The 18,096-nt window shown below is 39.7% G+C and overlaps 2 protein-coding genes across 4 annotated transcripts in view; both read left to right on the forward strand.

The window, feature by feature from the left end:
* LOC131677197 (stearoyl-CoA desaturase 5) overlaps positions 1-6,243 on the forward strand; it is a 45,030-nt gene extending 38,787 nt beyond the window's left edge. The window contains exons 3-5 of the mRNA XM_058956903.1: positions 5,159-5,344; positions 5,419-5,642; positions 5,971-6,243. Coding sequence (XP_058812886.1) covers positions 5,159-5,344; positions 5,419-5,642; positions 5,971-6,041 — 481 coding nt within the window. The 3' untranslated portion in view covers positions 6,042-6,243. The remainder of the gene's footprint in view (positions 1-5,158; positions 5,345-5,418; positions 5,643-5,970) is intronic.
* The window catches only part of LOC131677187 (serine-rich adhesin for platelets), a 945,885-nt gene that overhangs the window by 58,831 nt on the left and 868,958 nt on the right, over positions 1-18,096 (forward strand). The gene's annotated exons all lie outside the window — the stretch shown is intronic.

Below are 18,096 nucleotides of genomic sequence, written 5' to 3' on the forward strand. Positions count from 1 at the left end.
CGGGAACCTGGGCTCTCATCAGAAAAAATTCAAGGCCTTCTCCCGACTCCGGGTTTCATACCCCAGAAGAGATATCGCTCATGTGCTTCATGGCGTTGGGGAGCAAAGTAACTATCCAATTTATCAATGGCTACTTTGTACGAATCAATGTCGTTTTCTTTGTCCTCTTCGACATCTGCTCCGGGAATGTTGAAGAATATTTCTTGAGCGTTTTTTCGAAACGTCATATCTGCAATGAGTTACTCTCTTTGTTTACTTTCTCTTCTGTTAATAATTCGGTCACTTTAACATTTATCCCTCAACTCTTTGCATAATATTCTAGTTAAAACCACCGTCTTTCGATCTGTACTGTAAAATAAGTGAAAAGTGTTATAGTGACGCCGTAAAAATCGAAAGAGAAAGTAAACAAATGGCGATTTCGCTTGAACCTGAAACTGAGTCAGGTTCTAACCCCAACCGCTGTCAGTTCATACATTTTGACAGCAGTTGGGGTTAGGAACTGACTCAGTTTCGCCTCAAACGAAAACCACAAAAGAGAGTAACTCATTGCAGATATGACGTTTTGAAAAAACGCTCAAGATTTCTTGTAGTCCAAATGCGCAAGCAGCAAGTCTTTCTTCTCACTAGCATCTGTGACCTTGCAAGCGCGAAGGCAAATTTAAATCCTCCCTTCCAAACATACCACTAACTGCGGCGTTCTGCTAAAGGAACATCTGCGTACGAAAACGGCGGAACGTTCGAAAATCCTTTGATTTTATCCATCCTGTGTGTACGAATTGAAACGTTAGCTTATCACGTTTATTTCCTTACTGTAAAACTAAACTCACCCGCTATCTTGACGCGGTAGCTTTTCCTGCTGTCTCGTCGCAAATCACACCGCTCACTTGTCGCGTATCTTTCTCCTGCTCTCAAGTCGCAAAACTCACCGTCCACTTGTCACGGTAGCCCTGCTGTCAAGTCGCAAATCATCCCAGGCAACATGCGCCCATCTCCCTTACTCGCGGTAGGGGTTGTTTTTTTTCCGGTGCTCTCGCGCTGAGCAGTAACTGTTCTCTTTTACTCGCTTGCAAGTCGCGATATCAATTTATCTCTCTCCCTCTTCAATGCACCGCTCTCGTGGCGGACGCTATGAAAAAGACATTTATTCACTACCAAAACTTCTAACGTTTTCTACGATGTTTTACTTACCAACGCAGGTACAGAATTCGCACAAATAAGCGTTAAAACACTCTTCACCCAGCCTCGTCGTCAATTTGTGACATATTCAAGAACTCAATTGCTGACCCGCTTGACTTGACGATTCTTTATTTGTGTGTTCCTTCACCTTGACATAACCTTTTTCATCTTTTAATCTTAATTGCCTCCGACCCGTCCCTGCGTCTGCGATTCCAAGCTCTTCTACATAACTGTTTGAGTCGAACAAGTTCGATGTTCTACCCAGGTGTTCCCCTAGATGCACGCATAACTCGAAGCCGACAAGCCTCTTGGTATGCTGCTACTATGAATGAGCACGTTTTATCCACCACCTCATCTAAGTCACTTGGAGTCAATCGTCGGAAGATACTCATGAAAACTAGTCGCCAAGCGCTCTTCGTAGATGTGCCAGTTCGTAGATTTGGGATTACGATATGTGACGATATCTAGTGAGACGTTTAAATGATCAAAGACGATTCACTTATGATCAGATAACGACTCGTTCGAGCTCGTTTGGTACGAGCCCGTTTGTCAACTCATGCGTAATACCGTCAGAGCAGAGAGTTACATCTAACACCTCTTTTCTGCCAGCTCGTGCAAATGGTGAGCAGTTTCCTGTATTAAGAATGTGCAGATTTGTATTTCATTAATTCGGTGCCTCTCAAATTGATATCTGAGCTGCCCCAAATTATGTGGTGGGCATTTGCATCACTGTCGATTATGAGAGGAAACCCATTTCTGCCACAGTATGATACAACCCTTTTGAAATCATCAGAAAGTTATGGTTAATTGTGCGGCAAATATGCCGTACAATACACGTATTTCTTGCTTATATTGTGAACAGTCATATTTACCGTGACAGTACAAATATCGCGAGTTGTGCGGTCGGATATAAGACATGCGTCAATAGCACTATTCGCAAGTATACATGCACGAGGCATTTCACGTGGATTGGTCATGCCATTTTGGCAAATTTTAAATTGTAATACGGAACCGATAAGGCACCAACACTGAATTGAAATTGAAATTCGATAGACAGCAGAAGTTATTTCGAGCATTTATACTGGAATAACTCAAAAACGACATGCGTGGACGAACGGCGCACTTACCTCTCGGTCAAAAAGTTGGGCGAAATTATTTTCTGCTATTCTTTATATTATTTTGTATTTATAATTCATGGGAAGCATTTTCCATAAAAAAAATCCACCTAACAGTGCGAAATTTGTTTTCTACTGATATTTCTTTAAAGCCCCAACTTTATTGAAACCGTTGTGATTGGTGTCTATAGTTACATTTATAGGCCCTTTCTCTACCTGATGTTAGAACCAAACGTAGATGCTTCTGGATGCGATCGATTCATTTTTGCGTGGAAACGGGCGTTGGCATAATTGGCGCTTAAAGGTTCGTAAGTGCTAACAGATTGACTTGATCACTGCGGTGTTTCTATGTGTGAGAGATCGCGGGCGTAGGTGTGCGAAGATGGTCGCATGCATGAAAACATTTGTATTATCGCGAACGTCCGAGCGTTTCTATGTGTGTTGCTTTGCGTTTCTCTGTTTTGTTGCGTATGCATGTGTGTTTGTAGTTTGAAATCCTTTATATAACCGTGTAGCCGTTGTCAGATTCGCGTGAGCTCGTGAATGTTCTCGTGAGGCGTCATTTTGAAGTTTAATTTTGAATGTATGGTTCAAATGAAAGAAGAAAGTGAGCTCCCCTAAGACTTGTCTAGTGTATATAAATTCCGTATTTTAGGGCGGGAGCTCCATGACGATTATGTTTTATAATCGCGCAAGGGTGGGTTTTGACTTAATTGCCAGGACGTTTATATAATTGGGTCATCCAATGAGAAAAAAAAATCTTTTTTTATTACATACATCGATAAAGCTTATTTTCGTGATTACAATGTTTTCCCTCCTGTGCCGCCAGAAAAAATGAATACATGTTTGCCCGGTTTTCCCGCAGGGTTATTTTTATTTGACCATCCAATGTATATAGTTTTTTTTTTCATTGTATACAGTTTTTTTTCATTTTGGGTGTTGTCTTGATAGGCCAGATGTAAACAACCGCAGTTTTCCTATGTATGGTTGTCTATGTTTACATAAGATTTATTTAACAAAACGCAAAAATCGTTTTTACGTATTACAATGTTATGTTATTACAATGGTATATTGGACCTAAAATTTATCGAATGGAATGGAGAACTATATATAGCTTAATGACCCAATTACCAGATCGTGGCCGTAGGTATGCGTGAATGATTGCGTTTGTAACCGGGTTTGTATCATCGCGAAAACCTCGAGCGATTGTATGTAATTGTGCGCGTGTTTACTCGAGTGGGCTTTTGTATTGTATTTCGTTCGCATATTCTTAACACCGTCCAATTGTTGATAATTGATACACAAATTATATTCAATGCAACTAATACAACTAATAAGATATTTGCAATACCGTCAATCCAATCAACCTAGGGGAGGGATAATTGGTAGTGGATATTACTATAATTATTAGAGTGGGACACGGTTGCATGAAAAAAATAAAATTTTGCTCCGAGTAACTTTTTGGGTCCCATTTAGCTCCCAGAACAACTCTGCAAATTTTAAGCTCGATCGGTGAAACTATATTTTTGCGCCCACCGTTTAAAGTTTACATGGGATTTCATATGGGGAAATCGTCTTTTGCAAAATAATTCGTCCAAGAGTCGCCCGTTACCTCCTAAAAATAAATAGATGTCTAATTTTAATAGGAAATTTATTAAAGAAACAAAGTCTAGAAGACCGCGAAACGATCTGATGCTTGGGGAAAAAGTTATTAGTAAAAAACCGATTGATGCCCTGAAGATCGATAAAAATTTCACTTTGCATAGCACCACTGCTGCTGACGATCAAATTATATGCAAAATTTTTAACTTTCTCTAATTATGTTCAAAAGAAGCCTGAATTAATCCCTCAAAACTATTCTGAAGTGGCCAAACAGTACAGATAATTGATTTAGACACATTTGGAGTAGATCAAAACAAATTTTTTAATGATTGGACAACCAACAGCAGTGGTGCTAGAAAAAATGAATATTTTATCAATAGTCAGAGCATCAATCGGTTTCAGCTTAATAACTTTTTTCTGAAGCGTCAGATCGTTTCGTGGTTTTCGAGATTTTGTTTCTTTGTTAAATTTCCTCTAAAAGCCACATAACGGTTTATTTTTAGGAAGCAATGGGCGACTCCTGGAGGAATTGTTTTGTGAATGTTCATTTTCCCATACAAAATCCCATGTAAACTTTAAACAGCGGGCGCAAAAATATAGTTTCAGGGATCGAGCTAAGAATTTGCACAGTTGTTCTAGGACCCAAATGGTACCTAAAAAGTTGCTCGGAGCTGGAATGTAATTTTTGTCCCACCCTAATAATTATACTATAGTCATAAACCAGTTGTCGCACAGCCAAAAGCAATCAGTATGCCATGCCACGACATTGACATGTCTTTTGGCGCTCACTGGCCGTGGAAACTAATTTAATTTCGGATTGCTAAGTTTAGTCGGCTTCGCCGAGACAATTTCCCATTGTTATTTTAGTTTACACTTCCTACCACTGAATTTCACTTCAAGGCAAACAGGATATTAATGGATATTCCCCATGCAGTTGGTAATTGTTGGCTCGCTGCAAAATTTGGACAATCATTAGCAACTAATTTAAAACCGGTTTTAATGGTAGAAATTCCAAAAACTAATTTCAAAGACAATTAGGATAAATTATAGGGCATTGTTTGGCCTTTGTTCTCAGAATGGACCAATACTTTGTCTCAATTTCAGATCGTATAAGTAGGTCGTAGGGTAGGTTGGATTATTGTTTATCCATTTCATAATATCGCGTTCTGGCGTCGAAACTGGCTGTGCAAATGTTAAATACACCTCTCTTAGCGCCTTATCACTAAAGTCAATGCATTGAACTACATCTCTCACTCCTCTTCCAGCAACTTCGTCCTGATGAAGATTCTGTTCTGCTTCTTCCTGCCGACCTTCATCCCGTGGTACTTCTTCGGAGAAAACTTCCGTCTAGCCTTCTTCAGCCAGTGTTTCGTGCGGTACGTGCTTAGTCTCAACTTTACCTGGTCCGTCAACAGTGCAGCTCATATTTATGGTAATCGACCCTACGATAAGTAAGTACCCCCACCCAAAATCATAACCACTCACTTACTAATTACTAATCACCAAACCACATCGACCAAAACAGACGCATCCAACCGGTGGAGAACAAAGCCGTCTCGATGGTGGCCATGGGCGAAGGCTGGCACAACTACCACCACGTGTTCCCCTGGGACTACAAAGCGGCCGAGCTGGGTAACTACCGGTTCAATGTGACTACATTTTGGCTGGATGCATTCGCCAAGATCGGTTGGGCGTACGATCTGAAGGAACCGTCGAAGGAGCTGGTCAGGCGGACGATTGAGAAATACGGTAAGAGTTGATATCCAAATCTTGAGCGTTTTTTCAAAACGTCATATCTGTAATGAGTTACTCTCTTTGTTTACTTTCTCTTCTGTTAATAATTCGGTCACTTTAACATTTATCCCTCAACTCTTTGCATAATATGCTAGTTAAAACCATCGTCTTTCGATCTGTACTGTAAAATAAGTGAAAAGTGTTATAGTGACGCCGTAAAAATCGAAAGAGAAAGTATAAACAGAGAGTAACTCATTGCAGATATGACGTTTTGAAAAACGCTCAAGAAATGTGAGTGTAACATGAACTAATGTTGATTATTCTTTTTTTTCGGTGACAACAGGCGACGGCACTCATCTGACCGTTTCGTTCAAGGATCACGTCGAGGTGCCGGAACCGACGGAGAGCACGTAACTTTACGCAGGCGGAATCGAGTTTTAGATTGTGATCAACCAAATCAACCTGGTTACGTACAGTTTAAGGGGTAGGCTAAGTGCAACCAGATGATATAATAATACTATGTATGCATTATGTATTTAGCATTAGCTCATTATTATCGGGTCTCATCAGATGGGAACGTAGTTTAAACAAATACACATTTTTTACATTCAACTAAGCCGGGGTGTGTCTGTTCTCAAATTGGAGTTGCCTCTATTTAGACGCATTTTTTTTTTGGACAGATTGTAGGAGGCCTTGACTTTTCCGAGTGGTCGGTTGCATCGTTCACAACGTGGAAAATATTTACAAGACAAACTGGGCCGTCACGGTCAGAGTTGACTTTATTAGTTTTGGGGTTACGTCACGCTGTTTGACGAGGGGCAAATCAAAGGAAGATAGTTCGTTTCATCAACATGCTCACCAGTGACTCACGTTGCCTTGTTGCTTTTTTCGGTTTGATTGCTGGCCTAACATGGATCGCGCGTTTGAATCGTAAACAAACTGGTTTGTCGGTATTTGCGGATCATTTCCGAAACTATGTTTATCTTCTCAGTCGTCAAGGGTCGAACATGTAGGCAATTTGATTTGGTCACTTTTAGAATGTAAATCTATCGCAAATATTTTATTTTTAGATAGGAATTTAACCTGTTTCGGAGCTGTTCGCCAGCACCTTTCAGCGATTGGTTGTTGGACCAGCAGATTCGATGGTGTTGTAAAGTAGAGTTTAGCTTTAGTGTTACACCTCGCTTTGCCCCGGAGAAAGTTGATAATTTTTTAGGCATTTCTGTTCCAGATTTGACATCCTCAGGCACATTCAGAGTCGAACCGGACCCCGAAATATTTAAATGTTAGAACCTGAACGAGCGTTTGACCCATGACGAGAAACTGAAGTTGTACTGGTTTATATTTCCTTGAATATACGACTAGCTCAGTTTTCTTGGAAGAGAACCCGATACAAAAAGTTTAAAAGCCCAAGAAGATAAATTATGCAAGTTATTTTGCAATAGTTGTTGCAGATTGACAGCTTCGTCAATGTTATTAACTTGAAAAAAGGCTTCAACGATGTCATTCATACAATGCAGATGACCAACACGGTTTCATGCCTAAACGATCGACAACGACAAACTTGCTCTCGTTCACAACATATGTAATGGATGGATTCGCTGACGGATTGCAAACCGATGCTATTTATATGGATCTATCTGCGGCCTTCGACAAAATCAACCATGATATCGCAATAGCGAAGCTGGACAAACTCGGCATTCATGGACAACTTCTGCGCTGGTTTCGTTCCTACCTCGATGGAAGGCAACTCCAAATCAGCATTAAAGACTGTCTATCTGCACCATTCTTCGCTACATCCGGCATACCACAAGGAAGCCATCTCTGTCCAGTAATATTCCTCCTCTACTTTAATGACGTCAATTTCACATTACAAGGACCCCGCCTTTCTTTCGCCGACGACATGAAAATTTTTCAACAAATACGGGATAAAACCGATGCCGAGCTTCTTCAGAGGGAACTGAACAGCTTTAGTACGTGGTGTGATCTAAACAGAATGGTTTTAAACCCGACCAAATGCTCAATCGTTACGTTCACGCGGAAACGCCAACCGACTCAGTTTAACTACCATTTCTTCGGCTCGAGCATTCCAAGACACTCTCACATCAAAGATCTCGGAGTCATCATGGATTCGGCATTAACATTCAAACCACATACGTCATACATCGTGGATAAGGCATCACGACAGCTTGGGTTCATCTTCCGAATAGCGAAAAACTTCAGGGACGTATATTGTCTTAAATCGCTTTACTGCGCGTTGGTCCGCTCAACGTTAGAATATTGTTCAGCTGTTTGGAATCCGTATTACCCGAACGGGATTGACAGAATCGAGGCTGTCCAACGCAGGTTCATACGCTTCGCCCTTCGTCATCTCCCATGGCGAAACAGATTTCAGCTGCCGAGCTATGAAAACCGTTGCCAGCTAATACACCTCGATACACTCAGCATTCGGAGGGACTGCTCTCGAGCCCTGTTCGTCTCGGACTTACTCTCTGCCAGAGTGGATTGCCCTACAATCCTCGGACGTCTGGATCTTCAAGCCCGCGTTCGAGCTCTACGCAATGACTCCCTGCTGCGAGTTCCGTTCAGGAGAACCAACTATGGTTGCCGGAGCGCTGTAACCGGACTCCAACGAATTTTTAACAGTGTGGCGACGGCCTTTGACTTCAACAGGACGCGGAATGCGGTAAAAGTGAAAATGTTGTCAATTTTAAAATGTAATTAGTTTAAGCAACCACCATTGGGGCCAAGGTGCCTGTTGGTGAAGGTAATAAACATAAACAATAAACAATAAACAATAAACAATAAACAATAAACAAAAGCTCTAGAATAAGGGGCTTAGACATGAGTCCTGGTGAATATCCATGGATACATGTTATCGATTCATCATGCGAAAAATGTGCTTTTTAGATAACAGATTTTACAAAAAAAGTGTCAAATACAAAATAAAAAGAGAAATTCCCTTTTAATTTCGCAAGGTGATATTTGCTAAATTGAACATGTTAGTGTCTGATGTTTAAAGTTAGTGAAAAACCACACTGATGCCGTTCCGCAAGTCGTTGACAGAAATAGAGCTAACAGCCCCTCATACACCTGATAATGAATTTCGCAATGGAAGCCAAACGTTCATCCGTTTACCTTTACTGACGCCAAATTGTGCATCTGAGTCAGTTACGTCAACCCAATTGTCAAGATAGACCAGGATCATTTTCTAGAAAAACTTTCGACATCATTTGAATAGGCCAATACAAGTTGTGATCGGAGATTAGTTGTCCAAGTTTTGAAATGGCAATGATCGTCAATTGTTCCCAGTCACGAAGGAATTCAACAAACACCATTTATCAGAGTCAGACAGATTCTTCAACAAGTATCATTTGAATCTGTCGGGCCCAAGCTTTATTTTTTCAGTACAAGAAAGCAAGAGAAAACTCCACCATTGAAAATGGTAGTTCGTACTTGAAACCGGAAGGGCACGCGACGCGGTCTTCTGTACTGGGGCAAAATCCGGAAAGACTTTCTTAACAAAAGCGAATACCGAGGCGTTGAAATATTCCACGCTTTCATAAGCACAATTTGCGCATACATCGGGCCGTACCTCACTGAGTGCTCAGCAGTGTTTCTCTCGTTAATCCGTCACGAACCGGTGCCAATAACCATGTTTTTTGGTTTTCATCTAGATTTTTAATTTTGTTCTAAACGTCACCTATTTTCTTAAATTTTCGGGCGAAAGTCCTTGAACGCGAAGTAAGGCCAGGGAAGTTTTTTTTTCGATTATAGAGGTTTGCACCTTAGGGTCATTCGTCTCTATTTAAGGCAAAGAAAAAAGTCTAGAAAAATTTCTATGTGCGTGGATGGGAATCGAACCCAGGCGAATTGCGTACAAGACAATCGATTTACCAACTACATTATGCCAGCTCCCTATATAAGATACTTTTTTATCCTCTGCAATTTTCGCTGAATACAGTTGTTCGCAATCCAGAATTTTCATTGATTGAATCATGAGGTCTTTGATAGTGCCAACCCCATACTTCGGTTGATCTTCGCATGTCGGCCTTGTTTCGATGATTACTCCACCAATTTTAACTGCCCTTGCGGGCACGAAGATACAATACTACCGCAGAAAATTTTCGCAGCAAACAAACTTAATTGCCTGCTCCAGGCCACTCACAGTCTCAATCTCAGTAATATCGGATATAGCCTAGTATTACGTTGTCAATTCTCGCGGTATCGTGATGATATTGAATGGTTTTGTTTTTTTATCCGGAAGAACAAGAAAGGGCCGGCCGAACTGCCTTATATCAGATAACTTCTTGCCGACATTATCATGCGGGTCAGGCAACCTGCGCAAGGAAAGATTACTCAGAGCGCTCGGGAAAGTCATACAACGAAAAACCAAACAACAACAAAAAGGAAAGAATAAACAAAGGAATGGAAAGGAACAATACTTAGCTGAGCAGTTAGATACCACGGTATCGCTAGCCAAAAACCGGTTCACCAATTATTGTCCGTCGGCTTTTACTTCTCAGCGGCTGCAAGGACGGTCATCATCCGGTGACTCCCGTACCTCACACAGGCGATACCAGGGTGTACTGCAAGATAGGTTTGGTACTATGGATAGAATCCACTCCTTTTCGGACGAGGGCAAACACATTTGAATATTTCCAGAATAAACAACATTTTTTTCACAACACCACTTTATTTTAGGGTGACGCTGACGGGAGCGAAACAGAGCAACAGTGATTCATCCAAGACCTTCCTGGAGTACGGGTCTTGAAGTTCACTTGCGTAAGGAAAGTTTTTTTTTTAATTTTTGGAGTGGTACAATCTCACCGAAGCTACATGATATGAAAACGAGGTAGGTATTGAGTATAGTAAAGGTTCATGGTTAGCCAAGAACGCCCTAGACTGTAGACTAGACTGGTTCAATTTTTGACTTTTGGCTCCACCAGGCTTTTCTGATTCCTCTTATGGTCCTTAGTAATTGTGCAAATTTTGGTACCGATTGGTTGTGTCTACGGACCCTCCAAAAATTTCAAAGTTTATTTGGAAGTTTGTATGCAAAATCGGTTAACATTGAAAATAAATTCTTAAAAAATCATCTCCTCATTCAATTAATCAGAACACTATATATTTCTAAAGGTATTCTTCTACTGAACACATTCGGGGAACATTGCAAGTTTATGAAAATTCGTTGAGAAAAGTTATTAACAAAAGAAGCAGCATGACTTCAAAACAAGTGGATTTTATTAGTAAGCATAGCAACCTTGTTCGAATAGCTACATCGTTATATCAGTGTAAACTAGACTTGCCACCCACCGCTCGCGTGTGGCAGATACAGCTATTCAAACAGGGTTGCCATGATTAATAATAAAATCCACTTGTTTTAAAGTCATGCTGCTTCTTTAGTTAATAACTTTTCTCAGCGAATTTTCATAAACTTTTAATGTTCCACGAATGTGTTCAGTAGAAGATTACCTTTAGAAATATATAGTGTTCTGATTAATTGATTGATAAGGTGATTTTTTAAGAATTTATTTTCAATGTTAATCGATTTTCCATACAAACTTCCATATAAACTTTGAAATTTTTGGAGGGTCCGTAGACACAACCGATCGGTACCAAAATTTGCACAATTACTAAGGGCCATAAAAGGAATCAGTAGAGCCTGGTGGAGCTAAAAGTCAAAAATTGAACTAGTCTACTGTAGACCTTATGATCCACAAGTGTGATAAAACAATATCATGGTAGTTCAGTGATGTGATATATATATTCCTGTTGAATTAGGATGATTTCTTAAAATTTACCCTATCCTACCCGAGCAAATACTCATGGGTTCAAACACTACATAGCCCCTTGAAAAGACCTTAAACATGGTCCGTGCCAAAATACACAACCATCAAGACACCATAAAATGGTTTCAATAACCCATAAATACACCAACATATGGTATTTTATATGGGATCTTCCGGACCATGGTGTTGAACCCATTTCAAACACCCATGTCGAACCCCATGAGCATGGGGATATTATGGGCTTTCCGTTTGCTCGGGTAGGTCATCCTAGAATTTCTTGGTGCTCAGGTGTAGAGACAGAAATCAGCGTGAATAGGTGTTCGGTCGTAAATATAAGAATGCGGCACATACGGATAGAGACTCATATAACTGTGTCCAATAAAATACCAAATTAACCTGATAATCCAGGTCATCCGAAAACTACCTAGAACCTTTCTCGTAGGCAACTAGCAATGTAACTGTAATTTATGGATATGGGACAAATTTATAGAGGAACAAAGACGAGTGAGGTATTGTGTTCAACATATGACCTTGGTGATACAATAACTCCTTGATGTACAGGTCTACAAGATCTACAAGTATATGCACGGGATATTATGCATGTGCTATAACTACGAAATTAATAGAGTATTGAATTTAACAAATATTCTATGCTGACAAGAAATTCCTCGAGTAAATGTGATAAGATTTACATTCGTAAGCAGTTTTTTTAGTTGATTATGAAATAATGTAATAAACTTAAATTCTGTGCTTCAGGACGGATGATTATAGTATCAACTCAATACCGCTTGTAGTTCTTAAGGCCTTGGCATATAATCACAGACTATTAAACATAACAATCGAAAACAATGCTTTGCCCACATTAATGTTCATTTTAAATATATTTTTAGTTGAGACTGTGGTTGTATTTGAGATGATGGCGCCACTGACATATGCAAAGGTATACGAGAGATACACGGCACCGTGTCATAACATCCGAAGGGTGGTGCGTCACGAAGTCCGGGACATTATGATGCACAGAGGTGCGTCGTAACAACCGAACAAAATAATGCGATAAAAGATTCGAAACGATTCTTGTGTCACAACGTTCAAAAGAACACGTTTGTGAACAGGTTTGTGTTATATGTTAGTTTGTGACTGTAAATCTGATGTGGAATGATCCATGCACTGAAAAAAGGGTTTTTCAAGAAATAAAAAATATATGGTAAAAAATTTACAAAAAGAATATTTTTTAATTTTTATCAGTGAAACCCTAAAGAATTGAAACTATCAAATTTCCTAATGGGTTTTCCGTTTAAGAGTTCTTGCAAAATGAACTATTTTCTTCTGAAAGATATCAATAGTGCTATAAATACAAGCGCTAGCAATCTAGCGTCTCTTACAAAACAGTCTAAAGGGAGCAGTCTAAAGCATCAGAAATCCTTTCCAGCTTCATAAAAGAAATTATGGTAAAAACTGTAGTTGAGTTATTGACCTTCACAAATAATGCCCCACATTTCGGGAACCATAAAAACCACAAAGCTGCGGTCTTCGACAAAAATATTATCGGTAAATTATTCAACAACTTTGCTGAAGAGAATATTTTTCTATAATAAAATCAATTTCGTAACTCACTACTAGGCTGATTAATCAGCAACCCGATGGGATAGAAAGGAGGGAGGTTTTACTCCAAGAAACTTTCTCTTAGAATATGGTGGCTGAAATAAACAATTTTAGCGCAATTAAAAATATTTTGGGACCAGTATACATGGTTCTGAAATTTTCTTTTTGAAATACTTTTTGTGGATTTAGCTTTTTGCGTGAGCTGTTTCATGAAATATACCACAGCGACCAGTCATAGGTGCGAGAAGTAGATATGAAAAAAACTAATACGGCTTCGAATCGTTACACATGGAAGTTATGAAAATCGTGATTAAGCTCCTGAAATCATGAACATCGTTCATCTGTTTGCTCCTTAAGTCGATATAGTTAATACAAATCAATTTATCTACAAATTGCGAATTATAATAAGAAGAATAAACCATTCAGGACACACCATTTTATAGCTTGTAGATTTCCACTGCTACTATTTAAAGGAATATTGTGGTAAGGGCACATTAAACATTTGAGTGTAACGCCATAATTTAGGCTTGAACTAGTTTTGTGTCAACACAAATAGTTTAATGATTACGAAGTTTATCATTCATGATTTCAGGAGCTATGCTACGATTTTCTTGATTATTGATTTTCCGTCGGCCTCTGTCCGCTCTGAGTGCCAATCACCGCGACGCCAGAGAGGCGACTTCCTCCATCATCTGAAACCTAAATATCGGCCCATCAACACATGGACCGGGACCAACGGTTTTACTGCCCTTCCGTGACCACAGAGTTTTTACCTCGGAAAATCTCAACGACCACGGCTAGGATTGAACCCAGATCCAATGAGGTGAGGTGTTACGATTTTCATAAACGGTTCATTTTAATCGTGATTTTTCAGGAATATCTAATGTAGTTTTTGTTTTTGACAGTGCACTACACCGGTGTAGTCGGTGTTATACTCATTTAAACTTGGGTGTAATCAGTTTGTCCCTTTTTTGCACTACACCGGTGCAGCACTAGGTAAACAACGAAAACGATATAAAGCTAAAAACTAAACTAAAAAAAATGTACAAGAAAAGATGATTATATTTTTTTCGTGCGTCCACCCATAACATTTCACCATTAGATTGCGGTCATTGCATAAATTCCAACCATTTTTCGAGTGCCGGTCCTCCTTCCCCAATACTCGATCAGCGGCTGCGTATCTGTTCTGGACCTCTAAAACCGTGTTATCAGGTTTATATCATCATTTTTACCATCGACCCAAACTAACTGTCAATCCAGTAGGGCACCGCTACCTGCTCACAGGATAGCCATGGGCGGATTGATCGTTTTGATTGTTCTTTTGCGGCATTATTAAAAACGCACGGAGATGCTGGTTTTACAACCCGATCTTTATTCTTCTAATTGAATATTCAGTTGATTTTTAGTTTTGCGTATTCGTATAGAAACGGCAACGGTTGACAAACATTCAAATATTTGCCAAAAAACATTCGAACTTGTTTAAATTGGTTTAACTTCGCTGATGTCGCTTCACCTTGAGCGGACAACAATCACCACCAAACGGCATCTTGCATTCATCAATGAGAGCCTTCTTTTTTATGATTTGATGAATGACGACACTTTCTGGGTGGTGCAAAACGTTTAGAAGTTGTAGAAAATAGTCCTGAGGCCGGCGTGCTGAAACTGTAAACCATGCAGCAAACCATTTCAGAAACCTACCTCGATTGGAGTTCCACTAAGGTCGATGAATTTTCGACGAGCTCGATAACTTGACAAGCATCTGGTCAGAACGTGTCAACAAGCTTTTAGAACTTCCTCGTTTCGGGAATTTGCCGTTTGTTACAATAGACTGGCTATAAAGTACACGTATAAAATTCTTTGTTTATTAGGTTTGATTCTTTATTGTTATTTATCAATTAGCACCCAGTATCTAGATGCAGACATACTGCGCGGGTTCTCTTTTGTGGAGGTGTGGCGAATAGTACACTGTTCATAACCGTGTTGCTATGAAACTTGTTCAGTTTGAAAACAAAACAATCATTGCTTGAAAGAATCTGCTCTTACAATGTGATACTTGGTATATGTTTGGCGCTGGTCGTTACCACTACATCGTTACGTTACGCTCGAATAGACCGAAATGAACGAAATTTTTCGAATCGTCCTTAAGTCGTTGAGAATCTGTCGATTAGTTCTGACATTTTCTGATTCAAGTAAATAAAGAAAATCAAATCCATCAATCATAAACATCGGAAAATAAAACCAAGGAATTAATCGCTCCTCACATCACCAGATCTGTGGAATGCATAGTCAACAGATGCGATATTTGCTACTTTAGACACACAGAATTATTCTAAAACCCGCGTCTAGGCCAACCGGTATTGTTTGATTACTCTGTTTGTTCGACCATACCGGGTACTCGGTTACCGATGACATTGAGTATAGTAAGTGCCGAAGAAGCAATAAACGAGCTCTTTATGATGCAAATGAAACTTCGGTGGACCTTCGTAGCGCATATTTTTTTCACCGCGGACAAAGTAATGTGACTAATCCTAATACTGATCAACGACGGAGTATGTGACATGTGGACAAGTGCACACCTCCCAGAGTGCGACCTTTGTGTTTAATAATAAAATTAGTTGCACTGTCCACGAGTGAAGCGTACACATTTTTCCTAGCCTTGATTAGCTTGCTTTGATTGCTCAGAACAGACATAAGGTGATTAGCATATTTTGATAATATTGAACATACTTTTGCTTCGATGCTAAAAAAACAAATGATTGAACAGAAACAGCAGACGCCAATTAGAGATAAACCAGCTATTATACTTCATCTACACCGAGCAAAAAGCATCTGAGAATTTCATAAAGGACGATTCAGACGATACATCAGCTTCCGTTAACGTCAACGGAACGTCACCGTTCCGTCAGGATAAGTTACTTGCAGTTAAATGGAGGCATTCACACACAACATCAACGGCACGGAACGTTTTGACGTACGGCACGTGTGAACGAGCGCAAGAGATTTAACTTATCCTGACGGAACGGTGACGTTCCGTTGACGTTGACGGAAGCTGATGTATCGTCTGAGTCGCGCTTAAGTCTCGGCATATGAACGCAGGGCCGTCGAGAGCCGCGCCGGGCCCCAGGGTTTGAAGTACTGGCGGGCCCTACCATGTATGACTTCTTATTTCAATATCGATTAGAGAAATTATACGGATGCAACCGTTTCAATTAAACTATTTTTTTTAAATTGTTTATTTGACATGATTCAATGCGTTAGCTTAACAGAGTCGTCAGTATTTTAAACATGTAATACATGGAAAAAATGAAATTAATAAAGGAATATTTGTGGCTGGCCCATCAGAATGGCTTACGTCCTACTTGCCATTGCAATTGGAATCCTTTTTTGCGGCGTTGCCAAACAGTCCATATTCCGATCGTTCATGCTCCCTTGACGCACGTTAATGCTACCATCGTTAATGCTGCCCAGAATCTGAGCTTAGAAAAATTGACATCCCTGCGTGAACTTAAAGGAGAAACAAGATTCAATTCATGCCCGCCGCGATGAATCGAATGTTTGGTTTGTTTCCCTTGTCCTTCAATTTTTCGGTACAACGCATTCATGTTCGCATATGTTCGGTTTCAGGAGCAAACTGAATCTTGTTTCTATGATAGCTCTGAGAGGGATTATCAAGCAAAAGAGCACCAGATATGGATTACGCAGTTCAGTTATGCTCGAAAATGTAAAAGAACTTCTGCCTTCAAACTGTCCACATAATAACAAATAAATGCTTTGGTTTGTGAATGAAATATTTCCTCTGCAATCAACCATTCGATTCTTCATAAAATTTCAGTTAGTTTAGAAGTGAATGAATGAGGGAAGCGTTGAAACTGACAATTGTTTCAGCAATTTATCAGAAATAAGCAACTAAATGTGCAATTTCGCACCACTGATGCTGCCTTGTTTCTTGTTGTTGGTACATACTGTTGATTTTGAGATACTGGATTCAGCTATTGCAGTTGTCACTATGACCTGAACGAATTTTCTTTATCGGTTTCTGAACATGGTAAAATCGGTTTTGGAATCAGTTGTTACACTTGCGCTAAATTCCCATATTTTTCTTCATCAAATGTGTACACTGGAACCTCCATTTACGAACCAAGCCAAGGGTTCGTAAATTGAATTAGTTCGTAAAAAAAGTGTTCGTTTTTTTGGGATTTAGATTGTAAAAAAAGTTCGCTTTACATTCTTACTAAAACGCATTGGTTGAGCGACATTATCGATAACCCTAACAATATTGGTATTTCCGAAACGGGCTTGACAAGTACATGATGAAAATGGATATTTGGTACCTTTTTGAAATACAGGATGGAGACGTCCGATTGAACAATAATCTCGATAACCCTAAACATTTGGGAATTTTTGAAACGTGCTTGAAGAGTAGATGATAGAAATGGTAGCTTGGAGCAATTTCGAACAATTTCTGTATAAGCTATGAGGGTATTTTTAGGCGGGTTTGACGAATAAATGAGCGATGCCCTTTTGGAGGCCTTCTGGTTTATAAAATTTTCTATAATCATATCATCCGCATCACAAATCACTATATCTATATCTATTCTATGATTATTTTATTTCGAAAATGTCAATATTTTAGGTTATACAGATATCTTAACTGGAATTCGCTATCTTAGTTTTCAAAATGGCTTCATACATTGATTTTCGTCATCTACTCGTCAATCCTTCCCGATCAATCTAGAATATTCCCAGTTGGGAGTTTCTCTTGACTGCCTTGGGTTAATGGTTAGTGGTAGATTAGTTTGAGGTCTGACGTTGATGATATAAATCGGCTAGGCTCTGCACTGCCACCATACTCGATACTTTCCATCTTTGTATGTGGTAGTAGCGATATCTTGGTCAGGCGGGAGGAGTCTTGCTTGTTATTGTTGAAAATTGCGGATATTGGGTTCAATTCCCGATGCCATCAAGCATCTTCCCGGGATGGAAATTTGCTTGATGGACTCTGGTTGTTTGCGAAATATTTGAAGCCTATCTGGTTGCGGTCTTTTGAAGGAAAATCTATGTCTGAACTGTTAACC

The sequence above is a fragment of the Topomyia yanbarensis genome, chromosome 1, assembly GCF_030247195.1.
Source record: "Topomyia yanbarensis strain Yona2022 chromosome 1, ASM3024719v1, whole genome shotgun sequence".
Taxonomy (NCBI): Eukaryota; Metazoa; Arthropoda; class Insecta; order Diptera; family Culicidae; genus Topomyia; species Topomyia yanbarensis.